The sequence below is a fragment of the Pleurodeles waltl genome, chromosome 4_2 (genome assembly GCF_031143425.1).
Source record: "Pleurodeles waltl isolate 20211129_DDA chromosome 4_2, aPleWal1.hap1.20221129, whole genome shotgun sequence".
NCBI lineage: Eukaryota > Metazoa > Chordata > Amphibia > Caudata > Salamandridae > Pleurodeles > Pleurodeles waltl.
Genome location: NC_090443.1, coordinates 331,805,651 through 331,823,109, shown reverse-complemented (window position 1 = coordinate 331,823,109; position 17,459 = coordinate 331,805,651). Strand labels below are relative to the sequence as shown.

Below are 17,459 nucleotides of genomic sequence, written 5' to 3'. Positions count from 1 at the left end.
AGGGGTCTTTATAACAAACTTGCAGAGTGGGTAAAGGAGAATAAAATAATGAATACTTGTCATTATGGTTTTCGAAAACAGATTGGTACGCAGGAGCAATGTTTAATTCTCAGTTTTCTTCTAGGTAAATATACTGTGGCGAAACGGGTCCCTATATATCTAGCATTTATGAGCCTCACCATGGCATTCGACTGTGTTAACTGAGGGAAATTATGGAAACTCTTGTTGGAAATGGGGATGGAGAAGACCCCTTTGTCCTCTATGCATAAAAAAACGACGGCCAGAGTGAGGTTCGGCCACAGAGGCAAGCTTACAAGAGAGATTTGCGTTGAGCGTGGGGTACGTCAGGGTGCATGCTTGCCCCCTTGTTATTCACTCTGTACATAAGTTGTGTGCTTCTTTAATAACTAACATGCTAGATGTTTCATTGGTACTTATCAGCCCATGCCAAGTTCTTCTTTATGCAGACGATTCTGTTTTGCTGGCACATACACCCAGAGCCTTGCATCTGTTGGTAAATTATTTTGTGGAGTTCATGGGAAATCTTGATCTGGAAACAAACTTTTAGAAATCCTTTATCATGTCCTGTGGCTCAAAGTGCTCCCCTATCACTAGTATTGTGGTAGGAACAAATCCAATTCACCATACTAATACATCTTCCTATCTGAGGATGACTTTTAATTCCACTGTATCATGGTCATCAAAAAAGAAGAATTAAGCTATCTAGAGCAGTTGGCTCACTTTTCAGCATGCCATCCGCTCCCAGCGGGCGTGCATTTGCCCCCATGCTTCAAATTTATTCCACACAATGTCCCCCAGCCACTACATATGGAGTGGGAGTTTGGGACATAAGGGATATTGAGGCATTCCAAGTAGAAGAAAATCGCTTTTGCCGTAAACTTTTATCTGTCCCTCATTATATTTGTCATAGCAAATTTGCGCTGACGTATATAAGTGATATTATTCAAATTCAACCTCCGATGTTGTGGCTTTCAATCTAGAAGAACAAAGAGGCATCATTATCCAGGGAAATAATCAAAGATTGTTTGGCATGTGATAACGGCCTTAGAATCCTCTGGTTAGCATTTGTAAAAGAATCTTTTGATGCAATTGACACACTGCAGGTATTCATTAATTATGAATTGTGCACCACAATGGGTGGGAAACAAGCCAAAATACTATTATTAACATATGCACAGGAAAAACGATTAGGCATTGAATCGTTAAAAAGCATCAGTTGTGTCTAAATTGCCAATTAGTTATGAGAGCACTTTGACTGATTATCTTTGTGCTGGGCGAGGTAGATGGGATGTTCTTTAGTGTTCAGCTTTCAAGCAGGCACAGTAAAATGCCAACTTTATTTCCCGCTAGGTTTCTAGCACAATCTAGAGCTGTGGGTTTGCCCATGTAATAATACTTTTAAAGAGACTATGGGCCTGATTCTAACTTTGGAGGACAGTGTTAAACCGTCCCAAAAGTGGCGGATATACCACCTACCGTATTACGAGTTCCATAGGATATAATGGACTCGTAATACGGTAGGTGGTATATCCGCCACTTTTGGGACGGTTTAACACTGTCCTCCAAAGTTAGAATCAGGCCCTATGTTACATTTTACACTTTTTTGTCGTTTTTTTCAAAAATATTCTAGATTTTTTTTAAAGCCTTTGATTAGGTCGCCAATATTGACAAAGTGTATGCAGTCGTTACTTTTTGTAAAACAATTGAGTGATGATGAAACATGTTTTATGTGAGTTTGTTCTTACAGGGTGCTGTACAATCAAGGATTTCTATGCACCTTGACTAAGGCGTTGTTTTAATTGACGGCGTTTTCGCAGGAATTCTTGTACCGTAAACCTGTCTTTGTAGCACAGGGCACTTTACAGATTGTGATTAATACATGTTGTATGGTTAATTCTGTACTTTTATGGCTACATTTCTGCTGAATAAAGGAATTGAACTGAATTGAGCAGAGATATAGTAATGAAACTACTCCAGAAAGCAAATGAAAAAAGCTGATTCAGTAGAGTGTGTGGGACAGAAACCAGACCTGACTGCACATGATAAGCTGTGACTGTGAAGATCTGAATAAAGTGAGGGGTGCACATTGCAGTCAAGAATTTCTGAAAGAGTTTGGGTCATATAATGCAGAATTTAAATAGGGCAAAATTTGTAGTAGTTAAAGGGGTTCTGCGATGTTTGTTTTTTTACAAAAAAAGAACAATGAAGGTTTTATAAGATGAGGAAAACAACCTTGAAGAAAGGAAGAGTTGAAAAGAGGTCTTCTATGAAAGAGAAGTAAGGGGTCGCGAGTTCTGACCAGAATGGCAGATAAAGTAGCTCTCAGAAACAATGCACGAGGGGGGATGGTAGAAGTTTTGAGTCCAGTGACAAAACATGCATATTTTAACGCAAAAGTGGTAGTGGACTTAAATAAAATGTTTAAATGGTGCTTATGTTACATATATCCAAATTATATATCTTTGATAGGCTAGGTCTAACGTTCAGGTACACGAACTGATTTTTCTCATTTAGCTGCATATAGACGTGGCAATAATTGTTATATGCATATTTCGATCATAGATAAGAGCCTAATTTTGTCAATGTTTTGACGACTTGGTATGTAATATATAAAATGTACGATAAAGCATGTTAAACCGAAAAAACGGTATGGAAGGAATGTTACAGACTGTGTAGATGGGAAAGATAAGGTCAGGATAAATTGGGAGTAAAGTATGGGGGCAGAATGCCTGTTTAAAAACATAAATTCAGTCAGAAATCTATGCACATTCGCTTTCCTCCATGGAATAATGTAGACGCCCGACTCTTAAAGGCTCATAACACCCCTGAGTAGAAAATCTAAGCAAATAGTAGATTTCACGTGCACTCCTACTATTGCACTAGGACAGCTGCAGCCCTGAAATACATTTTGGATTTCCTATGTGAAGATGGTACATAAGATAGAGGTTGAACGGAGCCTGCCTCAGCAGTGTGAATTGAAGGGCCCCTCCAAGGCATTTCTGGAGGCATTTGAGATGGACCAGACCCCGGGTCTGTAGGATAAGAGACAGAGGGGGTCATTACGACCCTGGCGGCCGGCGGTAAGTTGGCGGTAACACCGCCAACAGGCTGGCGGTGTTCCGACCGCTATTATGACCGTGGCAGAATTGCCACGCCCATACTGCCGGCCCCTCCAATATACTGCCAGCCTGTCCGTGGCGGTACACACCGCCATTGAAAGGCTGGCGGTAAGGGGACTTGGGGTGCCTCTGGGGGCCCCTGCACTGCCCATGCACTTGGCATGGGCAGTGCAGGGGCCCCCAGGCATAGCCCCGTTGTGCATTTTACTGCCCGAATTTTGGGCAGTGAAATGCGTGACGGGTGCTACTGCACCCGCTGCACATCAGCATTGCCGCCGGCTCTATTACGAGCCGGCAGCAATGTTGATGTGACATTTCCGCTGGGCCAGCGGACGGTAACACTGTTACCGCCCGCTGGCCCAGTGGAAATGTCATAATAGGGAGCCAGGAATACCGCCGGCAATGGCGGTATTCTGTCTCCCGCGGCCTCAGCGGTCTTTTTGCAAGACCGCCGAGGTCGTAATGACCCCCTTAGTGCCTATGTGAACGGTAGGGTCAGTTGTTGCCCCTTCTCCATTGTTCGCCAGTCGTGTTGTCCCCAACAGGTTGTGAGTGAGGAAGTTTGCCACTTTTATGTGCCTTTGTTTTGGGTCTCTGGGACAGAGGGTACCCCTCCCTACTAGAGGGCAAAGACTGTGGCTTGGCTAGACTGGGATGAATACTCAAACAGCCAGGAAGGACCGGAGACAAGAGACAGAAACCCTCAATCATTGTGCCAGTATTTGCAGATGACCAGTGCGCGGGCCCCCTCACACCACTGGAGACCGAGAAGGAGATCCGAGCTCCAGGGTTGGGGTCAGTGAGTGCCAAAACCTCTTGTCAGGTTCATCACTGGGACCCTGAAAGGGAGAGCTGCCTTGAAACCAGCTTCAGCGAAGAAGCCCACTGACTGCTGTGGAGCGCTGCTGGAGAGAAAGGCTAAAAAAGAAAAGCAGTGAGATGATGTGCATTGACCTACCGCAGTTGCTCTGCACATCCAGGCCATGTGTCCCTAGTGCCCTGCAGTGAACCCCACAGTAAAAAAAACTCACTTCCTAAATCTGCGCTTGCATGTGGAGACTGTATTTTCCGCCCCTTCCTCTGATCTGAAGGCAACCTGAGATAGCAAAAGTGACCACCTTAGAAAGACTCAAAGATGAATCGCCTATGATGACTTGGAACTAAGAAAATTCATGTACACTTTCGGCTGTTGGAAGGGGCTGTTGGGACCTCAGTGACTTTAGACTACATATTTGCAAACACACGTGTAGCTTAGTAGCAGTTATTCCTTGCCAGTCTTAGCACTGGCGTATTGACTGACAGCCCTGTGGAGTAACGGAGATTATACTCTCCGGCCTTGGGATGGCTTCATTGTCTTGCAAACTGATCTTGTCCTACCACCTGCAAGAATCTTGCGGTAGCCTACAGTTAGGATTGTTTACTCCTTGCTCTCAAAACTCCCTTGTACATTATGTATAATATTTTGACCACTGTATTTCACGTGTAGTACTTAGCTGTATGTCCTATTAAACTACTTTGTCCTTTTCAAGTAAAATCACTGGCTGGACTGGCTGGACAGTGGTTTATTAACTCTTATGTGCTTGATGAAGTTCTGAGACTCTACCTTACACCATTGGCATGAGTAAGCCTTGAGCCACCTACCTTAAAACCCTGATGGTCAAGTGCAGAACCGGTGTTCCTGGTACACAGCTGTGAGCTCAGTTGTAGGGTAACCTCCAGGAAATCAGATGCAAAACAATCTTTTGGTCACAGTTTTAGTCCAGTGACCCATGAGTGTCCTGTGGCTCTTTTTATGGCCTACTTGATTTGGGTGTCAAAGTTGAGTTCGTTGAAGGCGACTGTTAGTTTGCAAATGTTTGGAGAGGGTAGTTTGAAGGATTGCGCAGGCTGGCAATACAGATGGTGTCATCAATAGGATGGCGTACCACCAACATTTATTAAGGTTAATGTGCATTTGGACCAGGAAAGGTTTGGCGTAACAATCCAGGTGTTTGAAACCAGTTGCCAGTTTGGCTCGTGCACCTGGTAGACTAGCGTCGAAATTGACTTAACTACAGACCTCTACAGTAGGCTGGTAGGTATAATGCGACGTCCTTCCCCTCGGCGGCACACACCCAGTACCCACCTGGTTGTGGAACTGCAGGAAGGCGCTGGACAGTAGGCAGTGCTTCTCAGCCAGGAAGCGGTAGCGGCGCTTCTCCTCCAGCTCAGCGGCCCTCTGACTTTCCGAGACAAAAGCCTGCATGTCCAAGTGCAGTCGGTTCACGCTCTCCTGGAGTGGAGACAAATGTGTCAGAATGAGGCAGTAGAGCGCGCAATGCAGGTGGACTGCAGACCATGTCTACCTCTTTTTAAGTAGTTCTCTTTGTATGTTATTTGCAGAGAGATCTTTCAGAACATGATGAGTTACTGGGATCAATCCCCATGCCACAGCTGGAGTGCTGCAGGCTTGTCTTAAACTGGGTATTGAGGTACTGTGATTTATAAATGGTTACAAAGGGGCCACTGGAGCTAAGGGGAAATGACCCATCACCCGAAAGCCTCGGCCCCTGTGATCACCGCACTTTATCCACATTCAAGGAGAACGTACCTGGGAATGTGACCACCAAGGCATTTTCTCCTTTCCCTGTCAATGTCCCTTCTGCTATCCCCTTCTCTTCTCTGCTCTTTTCCCCTCTTAAGCAAATCCAGTCTTCCTCCAAGCACTCCAGCTATTCATGGCCTGCCAGTAATTGTTTTGTTGTGTTCTCGATTGATGTTTCTCCTCTAAATTCTGCCCCAGCAGTGCCTTCATCTTACGGAAGGCCAGGTCATCCAGTCATTCCCTCCCTGGCTTTCTCTATCACTGCCCTTTGCGGCATTAATGTCAGCAGTGCCTGAATGACAGAGATGAGTCGAAGGTCATCTCCAGTCTCTCTCTCTCTCAGTTGCTCTCTCTCCATCGGTTTTTCTCCTTCTCTGTTGCTCTCTCCCTCTCTTTCTCTCTGTTTCCCTTTCTCTCTGTTTCTCTCTCTCTGTTGCTCTCTCTATCACCCTCTCTCGCTTTATAGATAGACAGACAATAGACAGGGCGACAGACAGATATGCAGACGGACATATGGACTGCAGTTGAAGTGCATAGCGTGACGCCACAGACTGAGTTCTACATAAGCCATGGGGACTCCCTCGTGGTTCATAAACATAAACAATGTGCAGTAAAATTGCATTTCATGTTTCCTATATGGAACCCAGGGCGTGACAATGTAGGTTTTTTGACAAGTATAAATGCATAGCACTCTATAGAACAATATGAACTATGGATGAATTTGTTTGTTTTACAGGACCACTGGGACTTTTATTTGTTAACTTTCTGCCCTTTCTTGTGCATTTAATTTTAAAAAGGCATAAATAAAACCTCTTCATCAAAAACACACATTTCTTGCAACAGCTGCCATTTTCCTGACAGAGCACAGTGGTAATGATATTTCACACCGAGCTACTGTAGCTGCTGTAAAATAAAGACTGGACTCTAATTGTTTTCTGTTTGAAATACAAGTGAGGGCACAGAAATATTCTGCTGTACTAGTCAGTAGTGCCTGTCTTAGAGCCATGCCTTAATGCCACCTACCCACTCCTTCTCTGCCATTTCCTCATAAAGACTTCCCTACATCAATCTCATCAGTGCCTCCATTCAAGAGATGCTCCTGAAGTCCATCCACTCAGGCCCACCCTTCCCTCTCTGAGCTGATCCCTCAACAGGGACCTCTTGAGACGATGGAAGAGCCAGACCCACTCAAACTGTGACCTGTGGACCTTTTGTAGGTTTCTTCCAGTCTAGAAATCTCTTGATTTTGCCACAGGATAGTCAGCCTGTGCGCTCCTTTCTACTCGCCCGGCCTTCAGGCCTGACCAGCCCTCATGCCCACCTTCATTTCTCGCAGGTTCTTGTCTCTCTTCCTTTCCATCTTCCACACCTCCGACATGCCCTTGTCCAGGTTTGCAGCTCGTCGCTGGTACTCCAGCTGGTAGCGCTTTCGGCTGTCCTAAACATGGAGAGGTGGGAACAAAGATGGACAATGAGGTTGCAAAAAGGAATTCGAGAGGAAAGAATGAAGTGAAAGGTGGGAATGCTGCATATTAGAGAGCACAAGCTACATAATTAGAGGCACGAGCAGGAAAATGGTGTATGGGAGTTTCTAATGAGAATGCAGGGAACCTGGAGAAGACCTTGTATGAACAGTACATGGATAGAGGAAAGAGTCTTTGATGCACTGACAGGAGGGAACGGCAGCGGTGAGGGAGTGCAGATAGAAAGCATGGCTGATGAGACCTCACTCACGTTGATAAACTGCATGTCCAGCTTGGTGTTCTTCTCTATGTGCTGTAGGATCTCCCCATGGAAGGTCTGTAACTGGAGGGAAAAGATACCTTTAGACGGAAAGCTCAAGGGGTGAGGCCCTAACACGGTGTCTTGAACGAGGTGTTACTAGAAAGGAATGGAGGCCAGGTTGTCCGCGTATTACAGTGGTGACTGCAGGAGCTCTCTGCACAACAACTCTGTATGCAGAGCTCCCTTTATGCTTGTCTCTGTGACTCCATTTGTAACTGCGCATGTCCCACACGCCCAGTTCACTGTGTTTTCTGGTAGGTCTATCAGCAGCCCTGTAGGTGCAAGCACGCCAATACCCGAGGGTTGTCGATAATCAGAAGTATCATTATGACCAGAAGGACCACAATTAATCATAAACCGCATGTTCTTTTCACAATACACAGCTTTACGTGTTTCCACTCTATTCAGGAACAGTTACTAACTAATTGATTCCAAGGTTGACATCAGAATTGACTCAAACCTGGTAGGAAAGGAACTGGTTGAAATCAGCAGTTTGGCAAACTGGGTTTACGTACTGGAAGAGGCATGTAAAGAGTAACACTTACACAGATTAGGTGAGGCAGCTGTTGGGCAGATTCAACGTGGACTCTGGTAAAAGGAGGAAGGGCCACACCTGGGAAAGATATCACTAGGTTTAGTGAGGCAGGAGATGATCCAACAGGAAAAGGGAGCTTGCCCTGAGTAGCACCGCTGTATGTTACAAAAACTGCAAGGAGGTAGTCAGATATCTTTGTTAATGTCAACAAAAGCCATGAGAGTGCTTTTCCATGATTTCAAGGCATTGGGGTCAAATGTAAGCCCTGAGTGTCTTACTGGTGTTGTTTGACAATATCACAGGGAAAATATTAACCAACAGGTTTATCAAGATCATGGTATTGACTCCAGAAACATTATCACAGCGGAGTTAATAATAGTAAAACTACACTTACCAAGGCACTATTTCAGGAGTCGATATTATATTTGTTATATCCGTTAGTCGACATTTTTGGAATCAGTATTGTGGCGTACAACCATCTGACTGTGGTGATGAACCCAGAAAGCATCCTTAGCCATCCCAAATTAGGATTATGAAGCACACTTGTAGTTCTGCCCAGTCTAACCAATCCAATGTCTAAACCACTGCCAACACTCAGCCAGGGCACAACCTTGAACGCCTGCAGGACTGAAAACAAGCAAAGCCTGTATGGATCTGAAGGATCCTGCTTGAAAATTCTGGATCTTTGCAGTGACTGTGGAACTCGGTGAGTAAAAATCCTGACGTCGGGGTGCTGCTGTACTCCTGTGAGCCTTTGGTGATTCCCTACTTTTGTCAGACCTTCCACAGAGTTGCTTTCTGACACTGGTATTTTGTGGACGTTCTTAAAAGATCTTGCACCCTTTAGGAAGACCTGCTCCTTGATCAGTCAGGAAGCGCAGCCCTTCGACTGATACTGCTCTTCATCGCCTGTGTACAGTAGACATACCAGATGTGTTGCTTTCGATTGTTTTGCATGTCACAGTTTAAAGACAAGATTCTTATAGAACAACCTGAACGGGTGATTACAAATTGCAGTTCTATAACCAAATCAAAAGCACTGGTGTCCTACCTGGGTACATGATGGTGGGATCCATGGCAGATTTCAAGAATCTCTAAACAAAACACACTTACACACAATATGCTTTAATGGAACTCCTTTACACAGACCATGGCTACCCCGAAAATCTGGCATGGAGCTTGCCCCATGGTCCTAAATGCAACACACCTGCCAGGTGTTCAGGTAAATTACACCCTCTTGAATGACAAGCTAGGGAAGCCTTTAGGAAAACAATCCCCTGGAATGTATTTGCAGAAAAGGGGATTTGCCTTTCTCAAGTAGGAACACTTCATTTGGGCTAAGAGATTTTTGTTTATCTCACTGGTTTAATCCTAAATGTCATAATCTCAGAACCTTCGTAAAAGTTGTCTTTTTTCTTTAAACTAGTAACACATAGACTAAGAGTAAATAAAATATACATACAATCAACACAACATCAATAATCAATATCATCAAAAATCACATAAACTCAATTGTACAGGAGAGTGAGATTGCTGTAGTTAAATAACTGTGATTAAAATTAAAATAATACTTATTAGCTCCAGTTCCTATGACGTATCACCAACTATTCAATTCATATGCTTAACAGCTTCAGACAGCTAACTTCATTATCTTTTCCCGTTTCCCCCTTGAAAACAAAAGGTATCTAAATGCCTACAGATATCAGGTCAGACGTAGTTTGCTGCTTGCCAATCATATTTTTTAAGTTTACAGTTCTGATTTCAGGCCTGGACTGGGAGGCAAAAGTATCCTGGACATTTTTTTTAGACCAGCCACCATAGGCTGCATAGTGCGCAAGCCTGACCACTACAATGGGGCTTAGCCTGCAATGGGGCTTGGGGGGCTCACCCTTTACCCCTACCCCCAATAAAATGTGGGAAAAACTGAAACACTGTGCATTCTACAACACATCTTCATTATATATTGAATTGCATTTGTTTTTAAAGTATAGTAAATTATGACATTAAACTACACCAGGACACAGCAATCTTTAATGGGGCTCTTCAATGATTCCCTCACCATCATCCTCTAACAGTACCTCTCATCTCTCCATTGCCCCCTCTTGCATGTATTTAATTTGTTTTATAGCTCCTCTTTTACCAGCGTAGGGTGTTGGAGCACTTTACATCACACACACAGAGATAATGAATCTTATGTATGTAATCAGTGTATAGAAAATGTTTCATGGGACAAGGTGTAGGATTCACGTCATCCATGCTGGTAGGCATTTTTTAAGAGTGCTTGGTCTGAGGAATCATAAACTCAGGATTCAGAACGTAACACAGTGGTTAGAATTGACTTTACTAATATATTTTCTACCCAAACAAACCATTTTTAGCAAAATTAGGATAGTGAAAGACTGCGAAAAGAAAACATAACTTTTTAACCTGTACCATGCAGTTTGAATGTAGCTGTATGATTGCAAATCATAGCTCACTGTGTTAGATTATGATTGTAACTTGTGAACTGCACAGTAACAAAAAGAGCTATTTGACAAAAGCAGTATCCCACTGAGCTATGCACATAGAATACTGTTCTGTGATCTGTATAGTACACGTTCTTTGCAGCAGGCATATTAACCCTCTGTGCCGCCTTAGATGATTCAAAACTCCCACTAGACAAAACCCGATCTCTCTCTAGGAGGTACAGTAATCACCAGAGTTATCTTGGCACTTTTATTGTTGCTTGAAAGCTGTTAGATATACAAGAAGCTTTGCAGTGTTTTTAAAACTGCTGCACTGCTACAAAACCGGCCCCCAGTAACAAAAGAGCCCCTCACCCTTTTAGCCTCCAGGGGAAACACCTGATGCCTGGTACGGCGTTCTCCGATGCCCATTTGAGGTGTAGGAGAAAAGTAGTCACCTACAAAAGATTTAGGTCGGCACAAGAGGTAAAAAATGATTCCTGTTTCAAAGATTCCATCACAAAGAAGCAGAAATATGGCCGTGCCTAATTTGTGCCAGGGGTTGCAGGTGGAGGAAGACCGCTGCTCATTTTTAGAAACTAGGACTTATTTTTCACCATCAGATTTTGAACTAGAGCAAGAGGTAAATAGAAACAAATTGGAGAAAGAAGGAGGAAAGTGAAGAGGAGAAAACAGTGACAACGGGAAGCAACAGGGATGAAAATGAACCTTCAAGAGTGAGATAAAGGGACAGGAATTGTAGGGTGGTGGAAGAAAGATTAAACAGCCATGGATTCTGCATCCCTGGCATTCAGCAGCTTTGGCAGCGGGTTCCTAAGACAAACGTTGGGCTCCTACACACTTCTTTTTTTTTCTTTTGTTACAAATTGAGCACTGCAGGAGAAGGCTATCATAGTGCAGGTTTTCGGTGTTGCAATTACACTTTCCAGCTGCAAAATATAGAGACGAATCTTCATAACTGTTAGAAATGGGGTTTCTGGTTGGCAGTCAGGTTACCCCCTGTCCAAGCAAAAGCCCTCACTCTAGTCAGGGTAAGTCACACACAATCCAAGATTATCCTGTGCCCACCCTCTGGTAGCTTGGCACGAGCAGTCAGGCTTAACTTAGAAGACAATGTGTAAAGTATTTGTGCAATAAATCATACAATACCACCATATAGCACCACAAAAATACACCACACAGTGTTTAGAAAAATATATAATATTTATCAGGATAATTGTAGGTCAAAAAGAATAAAGTTGCAATGGAAAATTGTAGAGAGATCACTGAAAAGTGATATAAAGTGTCTTAAGTCTTTAGAATATAAACAAAGTCTCTTTCAAGCACAAGTACCTGGTTTAGCGTGGAAAAATCTCCTCAGAGGGCCACAAAAGAAGAGGTGCGTGGAAACAGGGTGTGTGCGTCGATTTCTCCTCAGCACACACGGACTTGCGTCGTTATTTTCCACGCGGGGAAGTCGTGCGTCGTTTTCCAGCGTGCGGACAGTCTCTTTCTGTGGATCGCGGGGATTATCAGATGTCCCGGGTCTGTGCGTGGATTTTCCTGCTTGTTTTCCGGCTGCGCGTCGTTCTGCGGGGCTGCGCGTTGAAATTACGATCTCACGGCAGGCGTTGCGTCGATTTCTCCTCTAGAGGTCGGGCGGCGTTGTCCTTGCGAAGCCGTGCGTCGGATTTCCGGTCATCCCCAGAGCGTCGCGTTGATCAGCGTCGGTGTGCGGCGTTTTTCTCGCCGCGGCACAAGCTGTGCGTCTAAATTTTCGGCGCACGGAGCGTCCAAGTGAAAAAGGGAAGTCTTTTTGGTCCTGAGACTTCAGGGAACAGGAGGCAAGCTCTATCCAAGCCCTTGGAGAGCACTTTCACAGCCAGACAAGAGTTCAGCAAGGCAGCAGGCCAACAGCAGGGCAGCAGTCCTTTGTAGAAAGCAGACAGGTGAGTCCTTTGAGCAGCCAGGCAGTTCTTCTTGGCAGGATGTAGTTTCTGGTTCAGGTTTCTTCTCCAGCAAGTGTCTGATGAGGTAGGGCAGAGGCCCTGTTTTATACCCAAATGTGCCTTTGAAGTGGGGGAGACTTCAAAGAGTGGCTAAGAAGTGCACCAGGTCCCCTTTCAGTTCAATCCTGTCTGCCAGGGTCCCAGTAGGGGGTGTGGCAGTCCTTTGTGTGAGAGCAGGCCCTCCACCCTCCCAGCCCAGGAAGACCCATTCAAAATGCAGATGTATGCAAGTGAGGCTGAGTACCCTGTGTTTGGGGTGTGTCTGAGTGAATGCACAAGGAGCTGTCAACCAAGCCCAGCCAGACGTGGATTGTAAGGCACAGAAGGATTTAAGTGCAAAGTAATGCTCACTTTCTAAAAGTGGCATTTCTAGAATAGTAATATTAAATCCGACTTCACCAGTCAGCAGGATTTTGTATTACCATTCTGGTCATACTAAATATGACCTTCCTGCTCCTTTCAGATCAGCAGCTGCCACTTCAACAGTGTATGAGAGCAGCCCCAATGTTAGCCTATGAAGGGAGCAGGCCTCACAGTAGTGTAACAACGAATTTAGGAGTTTTACACTACCAGGACATATAACTACACAGGTACATGTCCTGCCTTTTACCCACATAGCACCCTGCTCTAGGGGTTACCTAGGGCACACATTAAGGGTGACTTATATGTAGAAAAAGGGGAGTTCTAGGCTTGGCAAGTACTTTTAAATGCCAAGTCGAGGTGGCAGTGAAACTGCACCCATAGGCCTTGCAATGGCAGGCCTGAGACAAGGGAAAGGGGCTACTTAAGTGTGTGGCACAACCAGTGCTGCTGGCCCACTAGTAGTATTTAATTTACCAGCCCTATGCACATAAAGTGCACCTTACTAGGGACTTATAAGTAAATTAATAGTCCAATCAGGTATGATTCAAGGTTACCATGTTTTAAGGGAGAGAGCATATGCACTTTGTAGGAAAGTACCATCTTGCCTGGCATGTTACCCCCATTTTTCACTGTATATATGTTGTTTTAGTTGTATGTGTCACTGGGACCCTGTTCACCAGGGCCCCAGTGCTCATAAGTGTGCCTGAATGTGTTACCTGTGTAGTGACTAACTGTCTCACTGAGGCTCTGCTAATCAGAACCTCCGTGGTTATGCTCTCTCATTTCTTTCAAATTGTCACTAACAGGCTAGTGACCAATTTTACCAATTTACATTGGCTTACTGGAACACCCTTATAATTCCCTAGTATATGGTACTGAGGTACCCAGGCTATTGGGGTTCCAGGAGATCCCTATGGGCTGCAGCATTTCTTTTGCCACCCATAGGGAGCTCTGACAAATCTTACACAGGCCTGCCACTGCAGCCTGAGTGAAATAACGTCCATGTTATTTCACAGCCATTTTTCACTGCACTTAAGTAACTTATAAGTCACCTATATGTCTAACCTTTACCTAGTAAAGGTTGGGTGCTAAGTTACTTAGTGTGTGGGCACCCTGGCACTAGCCAAGGTGCCCCCACATTGTTCAGGGCCAATTCCCCGGACTTTGTGAGTGCGGGGACACCATTACACGCGTGCACTACATATAGGTCACTACCTATATGTAGCTTCACAATGGTAACTCCGAATATGGCCATGTAATATGTCTATGATCATGGAATTGCCCCCTCTATACCATCCTGGCATAGTTGGCACAATCCCATGATCCCAGTGGTCTGTAGCACAGACCCTGGTACTGCCAAACTGCCTTTCCCGGGGTTTCACTGCAGCTGCTGCTGCTGCCAACCCCTCAGACAGGCATCTGCCCTCCTGGGGTCCAGCCAGGCCTGGCCCAGGATGGCAGAACAAAGGACTTCCTCTGAGAGAGGGTGTTACACCCTCTCCCTTTGGAAAATGGTGTGAAGGCAGGGGAGGAGTAGCCTCCGCCAGCCTCTGGAAATGCTTTCTTGGGCACAGATGTGCCCAATTCTGCATAAGCCAGTCTACACCGGTTCAGGGGACCCCTTAGCCCTGCTCTGGCGCGAAACTGGACAAAGGAAAGGGGAGTGACCACTCCCCTGACCTGTACCTCCCCTGGGAGGTGCCCAGAGCTCCTCCAGTGTGCTCCAGACCTCTGCCATCTTGGAAACAGAGGTGCTGCTGGCACACTGGACTGCTCTGAGTGGCCAGTGCCACCAGGTGACGTCAGAGACTCCTTGTGATAGGCTCCTTCAGGTGTTGCTAGCCTATCCTCTCTCCTAGGTAGCCAAACCCTCTTTTCTGGCTATTTAGGGTCTCTGTCTCTTGGGATTCCTTAGATAACGAATGCAAGAGCTCATCCGAGTTCCTCTGCATCTCTCTCTTCACCTTCTGCCAAGGAATCGACTGCTGACCGCGCTGGAAGCCTGCAAACCTGCAACATAGTAGCAAAGACGACTACTGCAACTCTGTAACGCTGAACCTGCCGCCTTCTCGACTGTTTTCCTGGTGGTGCATGCTGTGGGGGTAGTCTGCCTCCTCTCTGCACTAGAAGCTCCGAAGAAATCTCCTGTGGGTCGACGGAATCGTCCCCCTGCAACCGCAGGCACCAAAAAGCTGCATTACCGGTCCCTTGGGTCTCCTCTCAGCACAACGAGCGAGGTCCCTCGAATCCAGCAACTCTGTCCAAGTGACTCCCACAGTCCAGTGACTCTTCAGTCCAAGTTTGGTGGAGGTAAGTCCTTGCCTCACCTCGCTAGACTGCATTGCTGGGAACCGCGACTTTTGCAGCTACTCCGGCCCCTGTGCACTTCCGGTGGAAATCCTTTGTGCACAGCCAAGCCTGGGTCCACAGCACTCTAACCTGCATTGCACGACTTTCTAAGTTGGTCTCCGGCGACGTGGGACTCCTTTGTGTAACTTCGGGTGAGCACTGTTTCACGCATCCTTGTAGTGCCTGTTTCTGGCACTTCTCCGGGTGCTACCTGCTGCTAAGAGGGCTCCTTGTCTTGCTCGGCGTCCCCTCTACCTCCTGGTCCAATTTGCGACCTCCTGGTCCCTCCTGGGCCACAGCAGCGTCCAAAAACGCTAACCACATGATTTGCAGCTAGCAAGGCTTGTTGGCGTTCTTTCGGCGGGAAAACACTTCTGCACGGCTCTACAAGGTGAGAGGGATCCGTCCTCCAAAGGGGAAGTCTCTAGCCCTTTGCGTTCCTGCAGAAACCGCAGCTTCTTCTGTCCAGTAGAAGCTTCTTTGCACCCGCAGCTGGCATTTCCTGGGCATCTGCCCATCTCCGACTTGCTTGTGACTTTTGGACTTGGTCCCCTTGTTCCACAGGTACCCCAGATTGGAAATCCAGCGTTGTTGCATTGTTGGTTTGTGTCTTTCCTGCCTTATTCCCCTATCACGACTTCTTTGTCCTTTGGGGAACTTTAGTGCACTTTGCACTCACTTTTCAGGGTCTTGGGGTGGGCTATTTTTCTAACCCTCACTATTTTCTAATAGTCCCAGCGACCCGCTACAAGGTCACATAGGTTTGGGGTCCATTCGTGGTTCGCATTCCACTTCTGGAGTATATGGTTTGTGTTGCCCCTATCCCTATGTGTCTCCATTGCATCCTATTGTAACTATACATTGTTTGCACTGTTTTCTAAGACTATACTGCATATTTCTGGTATTGTGTATATATATCTTGTGTATATTTCCTATCCTCTCACTGAGGGTACACTCTGAGATACTTTGGCATATTGTCATAAAAATAAAGTACCTTTATTTTTAGTATAACTGTGCATTGTGTTTTCTTATGATATTGTGCATATGACACTAAGTGGTACTGTAGGAGCTTCACTCATCTCCTAGTTCAGCCTAAGCTGCTCTGCTAAGCTACCATTATCTATCAGCCTATGCTGCTAGACACCCTATACACTAATAAGGGATAACTGGGCCTGGTGCAAGGTGCAAGTACCCCTAGGTACTCACTACAAGCCAGTCCAGCCTCCTACACACTTTAGCACTGGTTAGCAGTGGTAAAGTGCGCAGAGTCTAAAAACCAGCAAAAACAGTGTCCACAAAGTGGAGGGAGGCAGGCAAAAAGTTAGGGGTGACTACCCTAAGGCTGTCAGGTCTAACAATAACCACACTATAAAGGTTGTTAGATACTCAGTTCAAACTGGGTGCTGCTCTATTTTCAGAGGTATATATAAGTTCCATGTAGCTAGTACTCTCAGTACCTCAGTACTTGGAAACAAAATTCTTGCAGGATAGCACAAATGGAGAACTGCAGATGTTTGTGGGTTATTAGTGTCGCACCAGTAAGTACGCATTTTCTGGTAGGGCAGAAGAGGGGGTCAGTTGCCACTATCTGCAGGAATGTTTAAAAATGGGGTTTAATTGACGAAGGTAAAATTTGGGCAGGAAATATAATTATTTTTGTCCCGCTCCTATTTTACCACTAACCTCCCACACTGTGGGGCCATATTTGGTTGTTTTTGGTGTGATTATGCATCTGTCTTTCTAGGCGCCCTGTGCAACTGCCTAGTAGTGCCCTGCCCTAGAATCGCCCACGAGCTGAATAATTTGCAGTCCTCACAATCTGATTTACCTCCGGTGAACAAATAAATCTCAAGCACACCCACCAAAAACAAACAATAACATCTAATAGCATTTATGGTGCAACGTGAGAATCGCTCCAGGACACTGACTAAACATAACTACACACACACCGAAAAAATGATCAACCTCTAAACAGGCTCAGTATTGCGCCAGGCTAATTACAAGTGTCCTGGAATGTTGAGATGATTTTCTTCTACCTAAAAACAGCAAAGATCCATACAGAGACCTTTCTGATCATCAAAATCCAACCATTCCTAGCACAGAATATATATTTCTTCTACAAAAGTGAAATAAATTTAGCCCAATAACATAGGGTCGAACAAGTGTACTAATAGACGCAAAGCCGCACACTGACTGATTGCTAGCATTAAAGATATTGCCTTGGAAAACAACCCATGCTAGAATCATTTT

General features: G+C 45.4%; 1 protein-coding gene across 1 annotated transcript in view; it reads right to left on the bottom strand.

Annotated features, from left to right (window-relative positions):
* BAIAP2L2 (BAR/IMD domain containing adaptor protein 2 like 2) overlaps positions 1 to 17,459 on the bottom strand; it is a 114,449-nt gene that overhangs the window by 44,643 nt on the left and 52,347 nt on the right. Inside the window, exons 5-7 of the mRNA XM_069231344.1 lie at positions 7,459 to 7,530; positions 7,046 to 7,162; positions 5,266 to 5,412 (exon numbers count right to left, since the gene is read on the bottom strand). Of these exons, the coding sequence (XP_069087445.1) occupies positions 5,266 to 5,412; positions 7,046 to 7,162; positions 7,459 to 7,530 (336 nt within the window). The remainder of the gene's footprint in view (positions 1 to 5,265; positions 5,413 to 7,045; positions 7,163 to 7,458; positions 7,531 to 17,459) is intronic.